A 10,377-nucleotide genomic window follows, 5' to 3' on the forward strand; every position below is an offset into this window, starting at 1 on the left:
GCCGAATGCGGCCCTCCGATCCTATCTGCTCCCCAGACTCTCCCCAGCCCTGCTCTGCACCTTCTTTGAGCATTTTTTTTTTTTACTGAATGGAACATGTCCTTGAAGTCTCTTGCTCATCTGCAGACTTACACCAAGAATGGAGGAATAGAAATTCGTTTTCAGCACCAAAGCTGAGCTCAAAATTCTTTCCATTCCAGGGTTCCTCCTAAGATTTTGTTCTTCTTTGAATTTCAATAGCCTAATGTAGAAGAGGGGCAGGGAGGGGGGGGGAGCCCTTTGGTTGGTGCTACCAAATTGGGAGTCAGAAATCTTTGCTGATTTACTACAAAATTTCCAGGAATCTCCAGATAAGCTCCTAATCTACCTCCTGCCCATACCTGACACAGGGTTTGTCCACACCTGCCTTTTGCCCTGTGCTTTCTAGGCACAGGTTTGCACTTTCCTAGCCCATGTCTGAGTGTTTCCCCCAACCCCTAGCCATTTTCCTTGAGAAACCCATTTTTTACCACTGAATTGGAGCAAATGGCAATTCAGGTTTCCCCCTTTAAGGCATAATGCTAGTAGTACCAGGGATGCTCAGCAGAGGGCTCCACTTTCCCTAAGCACACACACTGAAACCCATGGAAGGGGAAAGTTCCATGTCTTGCAATCCAAATGACAGCCAGCAGGAATTTTCATGCATTATTCCCAGATAGAGAAGCAAGACGCACCTTTTTGCCCCAAGGCAATCCTGTACAGGCAATATGAACTCAGTTGTGCCAATCTGCAAAACCTGGCCTTAATCCCTTTGTCACCACAATAGCTGAAGCACTCAGGGCAGTTTATGCCACAGGGATCAGGGGCATAGCTGTCAACTTTCAGATTTGAAAATAAGGGATCAGCAGCCTCACCTGTCCCAGGGACAGTCTACGGGATATCTAACAATCCGGGAAGCAGCAGGAAACGGCGCTGGAATAAGGGAATTTCCCGCCAAAAAAAGGGACAGTTGACAGCTATGATCAGGAGTGCCAAAACAGCACCGCCATTAACTCCTGTTCAGCATCACCAATCTTTTCAGAGAACATAAGAAATCCAACTTTCCCTGTTCCCACAGAGCAAACGCTTAGGGATTATTTTTTTCAACATCTTTATTTTATCAAAAGTAAAAAAAAAAATAAGATCCCCCCTGCCCCAAATAAGGATTAATCACCTCCCAGCAACTGCATCATTGTTATTACAGGGGTTTGTGGGGAGGGCAGTTAAGGGAAAAGAGCAACTTGCTGCAAGAGCACCGTTCAAGAGCACCTCTCCACCCAGTGTTAAAGAGAGCCTAACTGCAGGTTTGGTGTGCATGAATCCAGAAAATGCTCATCACAAGTCAGGGCAGTCTGTGTGCGTATTCCCAGAGCTTGTGTTAGTCCTAGCACGTAAAACTGTCAATTTAATAATAAAACCAATTATTTATTCCTCTTCAAACAATGTTTCTGTCTGCAGGGTCTGGCATCAAAGACCTCAAAGCTCCCAAAGTGCTTGGTACAAAAGTAAGTTTCTACCGGCACAGCCCAAAATGACCCCATGGAAACTTGGTGCCTGACCTCTTTGACCCGCTGGCAATAAGCCTAGGCCTCTCTCTGCCACAGAGGCTGCCTTCCCCTCTCTTCTTAGGCAGCGAGACATCCAGGATACTTTCCATTAGAAACCAACCCCTTCTTTTCCACTTAGGGGTCACCGTGCCTCTAACGTCCTCTTATTTCAGTTCTCCTCTCAATTCAAGGATTCCCCCGACTGGCCCACAGAAAGAAGTCACAGCGGGAGCGGGGATCTGACGGCTTCCCCAGAGGCCGGGCGCAGACGTAAAAGCGCCGCCCAGAGTTTGGTCCCGGCTTCTTCACTGTCCGCAGGACACAGGGCTCTCCATGGGCCTTGCAGTGAGGCGGGCGAGCAGGGCCTGGCAGCAGTGACTTCCACAGGGCAGCGGACTGGTTTGAACTAGAGGGAACCAAGCCTTTCCCACAATCCAGAGCTTCTCCGTTGGCCATGCCCAGAGTGGGCTCCTCTCTCAAACTCCCAGTACATGGCTGGGTCCCACCAGCAACTTCCTCCACCCCATGCTCATCAGCGATCCTTCCAGAAGTGTCAAGAGGAGGTTCCACCCCAGAATCTTCTGCTGTCCTCGTTTTCATTACCGACTGGTAGTTGGCACTGTCGGTGGTGGCCCTAGGCCTGCCGTTTCCAGCTGTGAAGAAGCTTCGCAAATCTCCTTGCCCCTTCTGTGGTGGACCCACCCGTCTCTTCTTGGAACCCCCCGCTACATTTGGTTCCCTCCCACCCCGTTTTTGCCCCCTCTCCTCTGGCAGGCTGGTCCGCTCCACTTTCACGAGGAAGCGGTTGAGCTTCTGCTGGGTGCCAGCAAACTCAGGCAGGAAGCGGGTGCAGAGAGGTGGGCAGCGGGGTGCCCCCAGGCAGATGCTCCTAAGCGCCACCCGCACAGGGCAGTGGTCGGAGCCAAAGACGTCTGGCATGAGCTGGGCATCCTGCAGCTCTGACAATGCTAGCGCACAATCAGCCAGGATATAGTCAATGCGGGTGCCGTAGTTGAGCTGCCGGGACCCGGTTACGTTGCACCAGCAGGTGTAGGCGTCACTCTGACCAGGGTGCACAAAACGGAACGTGTCGACAAAGCACTTCCCATCCTGGGAATCCTTGTCTTGCTCCCACAGGAAACTGTCCAGCCAGCGGCGCCCAGGATGCTCCTGAAATGATTCCTGCAGGTGACAGAGGTGGAAGCGTTAAGTGCTATTATTATTAAGATTTCCATAGTGCTTTCAAGTGCTGTCTATGCACTGGCTTCTTGTAACCCTTGCATCATCCTGAAACACAGGGGCAACTAACCTGCAGCCCTGCAGATGTCATTGGACAACGACTCACATCACCCACAACTCTGGCCATGCCTATTTATTAATTTATTTAAAGTATTTATATACTGTTTGTCATTAGAAAACATCGCAGATTGGTTTACAAGTAAGACTATGTAAAAGAAAAATTAAAGTGTACCCGAAGAAGTGTCTCCACCCCCAGCCAGATGGACGGGGTATAAATAATAAAATTTTTATTTTTATTATTATTTTGTGATAAATGAAGCATCCAGCTCCACAACACAGAACTCCACTTGCCCAATATCCACAACTATTAAGCCAGTGTGCTGTAATGGTTAGAGCAGGGGTCAGCAAACTTTTTCAGCAGGGGGCCGGTCCACTGTCCCTCAGACCTTGTGGAGGGCCAGACTATATTTTGGAAAAAAAAGAAGGAACTCCTATGACCCACAAATAACCCAGAGATGCATTTTAAATAAAAAGACACATTCTACTCATGTAAAAACACACTGATTCCCGGACTGTCTGCGGGCCGGATTTAGAAGGCGATTGGGCTGGCTCCGGCCCCCGGGCCTTAGTTTGCCTACCCGTGGGTTAGAGTGTTGGCCTATTACCTGGGAGACCAGGGTTCGAATCCCCACTCAGCCATGAAGCTCACTGAGAGACCTTGCGCCAGTCACCATCTCTTAGCCTAACCTACCTCACAGGGTTGTTGTGAGGATGGAATGGGGAGGGGGAGAACCACATACACCACCTTGAGCTCCTTGGAAGAAAAGGTGGCATATAAATGCAATAAGTAAATAATAAAGTAATAAATAAACAAACTATTAACACATCTGTACTTCAAAACACCCTACCACGGCACACATTCACCCACACTCACATACTCCCCACCTTCACAGCCTTTCTTCCCTGGGGTGGGTGAGGGAATCTGTCTCACTGTTCCTCACCCTCTAAACAGAACCTTGCGGACTTCATGGTCCCCAAACTCGTTGCGAAGGGCTGGGCTCAGTGGCAGCCTCTGCTTTGTGTGCAGAAGGATCCCAGGCTCAACCCCCAACATCTCAAGGAAGGTTGGGCTGGGAAGGTCTCCTTCTGAATGCCCTCAGTCTGAAACCAGAGCCGCAGCCAGTCAGTGATGAAAATGCTGAACCAGATGGACCAAGGATCTGACTCAGAGTAAGGCAGCTTCCTATGTGTCAGGACTCCCCACCCAACTCTGTGCATGTCTGTGAGAAACAGATTTCCTGCCGCTGCAGCAGCAGTGCCAGGCCCTGTACTGTAGAGCGTAAAGGCAGCTGCATAAAGTGGGCAGCTTGCTCACCAGATCTCCCGGGTCACAGTGGTCAATAGGCTTGTGTGCTGTGTTGATGTCCCCCAGGATGACCACATGGCTAGACGGAGAGAGGAAATGTGCATGAGTCGCAAGGCAAAGAGGCAAGACAGCGAGACCCCATTCATTCCAACAGTCCTGACTCCATTGGAGAAGGTCGGTGGATTGGAAGCTGGCTTGGACAGGGAAGGGATAACAGCTGAGGCAATGAAATATCATCAGCATAATTCATATAGAGCTCTTTGACTTTCTCAAGGTTCCTCACATGTATTTGCAGGAATTATGGCACAGCTCAGTATTCTTCCCACATTGGAACAAGGATAGAGGCAGAGACAACAGTGGCTAGCCCCAGGGGTAGCTGATCTACTGACTTCCAGCTGTTGCTGGACTACAACTCCCATCATCCCTCACCATTTGCCAGGCTGGCTGGAGCTGAAGGGAGATGGAGTTTCAATGACTTCTTGAGGACACCACATTGGCTACCCCTCTGGAGAATAGCCGACTGAGTTTGGGGCACTCATCTGTGTGCCCCAAACTTCACCAGGAGTTTCACAGCTTGGTCCTTTACAACAGTGTGATCTCATGCAAACTTAACTAGGGCATCCTTTGCATGCTTGCTCTGGAATAAGTAGAACTGAACTCAGTGGGGCTCACTGACGTGGCTCCCTCCAGCTGTTTTGCTCTAACTATTCCACCAGTGTTGGCTGTGGCTGATGGGAGTCGGAGTCCAAAACACTGGAAGGGACTGGAGCACCAAAGGCTTGACTAGGGAGTAAGCCCCAGAATAAGCATGTCTAGGACTGCACTGAGCCAACGAGAGGAGTGACACATACCCTCCAGCTCTGAGAAGTGCTTCGGCCCGAGCTTGCAAGAGGTGATAGAAACGCAGCTTGAAGTCCCCACGCTCTGGCTTTTCAGGGTCTGCACGAGGGCAGTACACATTGATGACTGTCAGCGTGGTCTCCTGCTGTTCTGAAGTGCTGCAGTGAAAGGACAAAGCACATCAATGCTGTCACACTTCAGTTACTAATGGCTCAAGCTCCCTGATTCATGGCTGGCTAGGACAGCTATAGACACAGACCCATTAACATCTTCGCAACAGGTTTAGGCAATTCCACTATCAAGGCTGAGGATGCTCAGGAAATTGCGTGTGTTAAAATGGAAAGAACACTCAGCAATCAGCAATCTGCTCCTAAAGGGCTGGAAACATTTTGCATACTTCTAAAAATATTTATGGCTGCAGTGGTGTCAGTGTGGCATTCATTCTGTCCCAGCTCCTGCCAACTTAACAGTTTGAAAGCACACCAACATGAGTAGATAAACAGGTACCACTGCGGCAGGAAGGTAAACAGGGTTTTCGTGTGCTCTGGCACTTGTCACAGTGTCCTGTTGCGCCAGAAGCTGTTTAGTCATGCTGGCCACATGACCCGGAAAGCTGTCTGCAGACAAACGCTGGCTCCCTCAGCCTGAAGTGAAATGAGCGCCGCACCCCACAGTCAAGCTTGACTGGACTTAACTGCCCAGGGGTCCTTCAACTTTACCTACCTCAATGTGTAACCCAGCATGTGATGCAAAATTGCAAAAAATCTCAATTTTGCTTCAAATTAAAAGGAAAGCATCTAGCCCTCTTAGCTGGCCAGGAAAATTTGAAAAACCCTGGAAACTTGTTCTCTCTTACACACACATTCTTTTCAACTCTCCTTGAAAACAGCCCTGTAAAGTAGTTATAATTATTATTGTTATTATTAGCCAGGATTACAAATGGAGAGTTGAGAGCAAGGTGACAGGCCCTGTAATAAATTTATCCTTGAGGGTTAGATCTGAGTTGGGCATTTCTTGGCTCACACTCTTAAGACCGCAATTTTCTCGACTACAACAGCTACCAAGCATTGTCATTGGCTCACAGCTCTGCCAATGACTATAACAGGACCTTTCTGCAGACCCTCCCATCCCACCCCACTCCTTCCTGTTCCTACCGAATACGGTGACGGGTGATCACAGCCCGGCCCTCACTGTCCAATGCCTGTAGCTCCTCAGTTGTGAAGCCCTCTGTCTCTCCATAAGAACCAACTGCGCCATCATGCTTAGCAAACAGCCCAGACAGGCCTTCTTCTGCTGCCTCTGGGGTGGCACTGACCTTGCAGAACGTTGCAACACCTAGAAGACAAAGAGAGTTTGTTCTGGGCTCTCAAAGTGGGCTATAAAGCTACCTATTTGATACAAGATACAAGAGAAAGAAACAAATTGAAACCTCTGTACCTCTGTACAGAGGTAAGGCACAACTTTGTACATCACTTTGTGGGGTTTATAAAAAAATCAAGTGGTATGCAAATTATACGCAATAAAATAAATAATGGTGGTTTGATTGGTGGTAAAAAGCAGGGGATATTTTTCAGGCAGGGAGGCAAATCAATGCCATCTGAAAGTGACAGATGAAGTCACCACTTAAGACACAGCTACAGGAGTACGTTGAGACATTGGCAACCTGAGAGGCGGCTGATCCCCTTTGCTACTGTCCACTAACCTGAATAGCCATTGCGGATGCGACTGAAGCTGAAATAAGAGTTATAGCCCTCCACTATTGCCAGTGGCTCCTCCAGCAGGTCCCCTGAGAACAAAACAGAATTTGGAAAGCCATCAGGCTGGAGACATGGCACCAGAAAACCATTTTAAAAAAATTTCACTCTCTTTGCTGTTGTTGGTTTTTTTCCAACGTGCAAAAGGTTACAGGTTCCCCCAGCAAAGTGGTCACAGCAATGCAGGTTCACTCAGCAATGTAGCTTATCCAGATTTTTTTTTTTGCAAGGGGAGCAGGATTTTTAATGGATGTCTTCCACCAACACTGTAAAAGATTTGTCCCTTCCTCTCTTTTGACTCCTCACTCTCCATTGCTTTACTCCCAGAGCAGAGGTGGAGAAATCTGCAGCTACCCAGGTGTTGTTGGACTGCAACTCCCATCAGCCCCAGCCAGCCTAAATCAATGGTCAGGGATTAATGGAACTGTAGCCCAACCACTACTGTTGGGAGAAGGGCAATGACAGGCCTAGACAGCATCTTGAGAAGTAGAGACGTCACCTTGCCAACAAAGGTCCATATAGTTAAAGCTATGGTTTTCCCAGTAGTGATGTATGGAAGTGAGAGCTGGACCATAAAGAAGGCTGATCGCCAAAGACTTGATGCTTTTGAATTATGGTGCTGGAGAAGACGCTTGAGAGTCCCATGGACTGCAAGAAGATCAAATGCATCCATTCTTAAGGAAATCAGCCCTGAGTGCTCACTGGAAGGACAGATCGTGAAGCTGAGGCTCCAATACTTTGGCCACCTCATGAGAAGAGAAGACTCCCTGGAGAAGACACTGATGCTGGGAAAGATGGAGGGCACAAGGAGAAGGGGGCGACAGAGGACGAGATGGTTGGATAGTGTTTTCGAGGTTACCAGCATGAGTTTGACCAAACTGCGGGAGGTAGTGGAGGACAGAGGTGCCTGGCGTTCTCTGGTCCATGGGGTCACAAAGAGTCGGACACGACTAAACGACTAAACAACAACAAGTCCAACCACATGGGAGAGCCACAGGTTCCTCATCCTATTCCTAGGCAAAGGGTACCCTTTTCCCAAATGTTTCTCTCAAGGAGGAAAATATATCTCACCATGTTGCAGCCCTGCATCATGACCCTTTGCCTCATCTGTAGTTGGCACTGCCTTTCCCACCTGTAAACGTTGGAGGGGTGTCAGACACGTCTTTTTAACCCATTCTACTACCTGTCTCACACCCAATTTCAGGTTACCAAAACACAACTCTATGAGGAAAGTAGGGTCAGGTGCCCAACTTTGAGCAATCTTGCTTTTGATAATGAAACTAGGAATCTCCACCATGACCCCTTGTGAGCTGGGGACAGGTGAAAAAAGGCACATGATTCTGCCTTACCCTTTAATACAATTTCTCTACTCTTCATGGATGGAGGAAAAAAATTAATGGGGGCTAATTCTACTTGTGAAGTTTATCTCACCTTATGCACTTGTAAGGTCCTTGGGGCAGGGACCCCATCTCTTTATCTGCCACAGACCCTGTGTTTTTTTGTTTGTTTGCTGGACCAATGCCAGTTGCTTCCTTGTAAGTCAATGATGGGAATCCAGTGGCACTGCTGTAGATGCTGCTGGACTTCAAAGTCCCATCACCCCTGACCTCTGGCTGTGCTACGTACCTGGGGCTAACAGTTGTAGCTCTTATTAATATTTATTAAACTTATATACCACCCTTCATCCGAAGATCTCAGGGTAGTTAACAAATAACACATAACGTAACAGCAGATCACGTTACGTATGAGGTAATTTTTACCTGTTTTACTATTTTAACTTTTGTAGCTTTTAAAGTAGGGTTGTAAATTTGTCTTTACTGTTTTATCTTTTTTTGTAAACTGCTATGAGGGTTTTTTACAGTAAAGTGGTGTAGCAATTTCATGAAATAAATAAAGGAAAAATTAAAAGCAATACCTCCTCCCACGCCTACAACTGAATAACAACAGCAACACCGTCGTCTAGAGCAGGTACATCAGATTAATGAATTGTTTAAGATAGATAGGAAAAATGGCTTTGCAGAACAAAAGCCTCAGTTTACCAAATACTTATTAGATACAAATATAAAAGTATTATAAAAAATGTACCAACTGCTGTTGGAATGGGAAACTAAAGAGGAATTTGTGAAATCGAGCATGGTTAGGTGGGCACAAGATGTGGGTCACAATATTGACTATGAATTATGGGGAAAGTTGTGGAAAATAAATATGAATTTTATGGCATGTTATGCGATAAAAGAAAATATGATGAAAATGGCCCACAGATGGTATTTAGCACCCACCAGATTTGTAAAAATGTCTAAAAAAGAAAAAGGTATATGCTGGAAGTGTGGTGGTCCTGTAAAATAATTAAGGGATACTTGGAAACTATATATAATGAATTTAAAAAGATACTTAAGAGAAAAATCTTGGGTGTTTTGGGGAAAGCTTTTTTTTTTTTTTTGAGGATGCTAACAATGGAGGTCCAAAAACCCAAGAGTTTATTACTATACGCTACCACTGCAGCTAGAACATTTTTGGCACAAAGGTGGAGAACAAGGAAGAATGGCAGTGAAAAATGTTTGAATATGCTGAACTGGCTGGTCTGATGAACAGCATAAGAGAAAACCAAGATAAGGAATATAAGGAGGAATGGATAACGTTTATTGACTACTTCAAGAACCAGTATAGACATAGCTTAGCAGGTCTCAAGTAAATCCAGCAGTTGAAATTGATGAGAGTATTTAATAGATAACAAATTGGATCATTTAAAAGATGTGGATTACGCAGAGTAGTAGGAACCAGGAAAAGTGTGGAAGGGAAGTCATATGCATACATGCTGTATTTGGTACCAGGTTGTAAGTGAGACAGGCGGAGGGGAGGGAACGGGAAGGGGTTAAATATGCTCTCTGTTCCTGTTTTTGAAAATGCAAATTTTTATTTTTACTTTGAAATAGAGCAGTCTTTCCTAACCTCGTGGGGGAGGTCCGCCCACATGTCGTTGGACTACAACTCCCATCATCCCTAGCTAGCAGGACCAGTGGTCAGGGATGATGGGAGCTGTAGTCCAACAACAGACAGCGGATTCCCCCCCCCCCGCGCCATGTCATGACATAAACCTTTACAAGGCAGCCGGCGCCAGCTAAGCCGGCTCTGGGCCCTAGACGTTCGCCCCCTGCCCTGGACTGCTTATGCACGTGTGAACGCGTGTTCCTCGCGTCGACTCACGGGTGACCTTGGTCTCTTGCAGGCAGACGACATCCGCCCCCAGGGAGTCCAGGAGCGGCCTCAACCCCGCGGGTCCCAACCCAGCCCGGAGCCCGTTGACGTTCCAGCTCGCCAGCCTCATCCCCGCCTCAGGGGCGAGGAAAGCGACCGGAAGTCTCTGAGGAACGTCACTTCCGGCCGCCAAGGCGAGGCGTTTGAAAAAGCAAGCAGGCCCTCACTTCCGGTTTAGAACGGAAACGCCCGTTGCCAGGGAGGCGGAGGATTAGGAAACTGCGTCCCAATAAAAACAAGCTGTCGTCATTAGTGTTATTATATTATATCCCCTCCTTTTTAAGTTGTTGTTGTTTATTAAATTTAATTACCGCCCTTCATCCGAGGTTCACAGGGCGGCTTAATAACACGTTAATAA

At 47.4% G+C, this 10,377-nt stretch overlaps 1 protein-coding gene across 1 annotated transcript; it reads right to left on the reverse strand.

Annotated features, from left to right (window-relative positions):
• Window positions 1-1,112: 1,112 nt before the first annotated feature.
• On the reverse strand, window positions 1,113-10,144 carry APEX2 (apurinic/apyrimidinic endodeoxyribonuclease 2). The gene is made up of 6 exons (XM_028713129.2): window positions 9,969-10,144; window positions 6,713-6,796; window positions 6,165-6,345; window positions 5,022-5,168; window positions 4,180-4,249; window positions 1,113-2,747 (listed from the first exon to the last, which is right to left on the reverse strand). Exons 1-6 carry the CDS (start codon window positions 10,087-10,089, stop codon window positions 1,752-1,754), a joined length of 1,599 nt encoding a protein of 532 aa, XP_028568962.2. The 5' UTR covers window positions 10,090-10,144; the 3' UTR covers window positions 1,113-1,751.
• Between the last annotated feature and the right edge of the window lie 233 nt (window positions 10,145-10,377).

This window comes from Podarcis muralis, chromosome 17, assembly GCF_964188315.1.
Source record: "Podarcis muralis chromosome 17, rPodMur119.hap1.1, whole genome shotgun sequence".
NCBI lineage: Eukaryota > Metazoa > Chordata > Lepidosauria > Squamata > Lacertidae > Podarcis > Podarcis muralis.

Excerpts from the sequence above, each read along its gene's own strand:
- APEX2 (XM_028713129.2), bottom strand. The coding sequence starts at position 10,089 with ATGAGGCTGGCGAGCTGGAACGTCAACGGGCTCCGGGCTGGGTTGGGA. Across the intron at positions 4,250-5,021 it reads GCACTTCTCAGAGCTGGAGG|CCATGTGGTCATCCTGGGGG; the intron begins GTATGTGTCACT and ends CTCTCCGTCTAG. Across the intron at positions 2,748-4,179 it reads ACTGTGACCCGGGAGATCTG|GAATCATTTCAGGAGCATCC; the intron begins GTGAGCAAGCTG and ends TGTCACCTGCAG.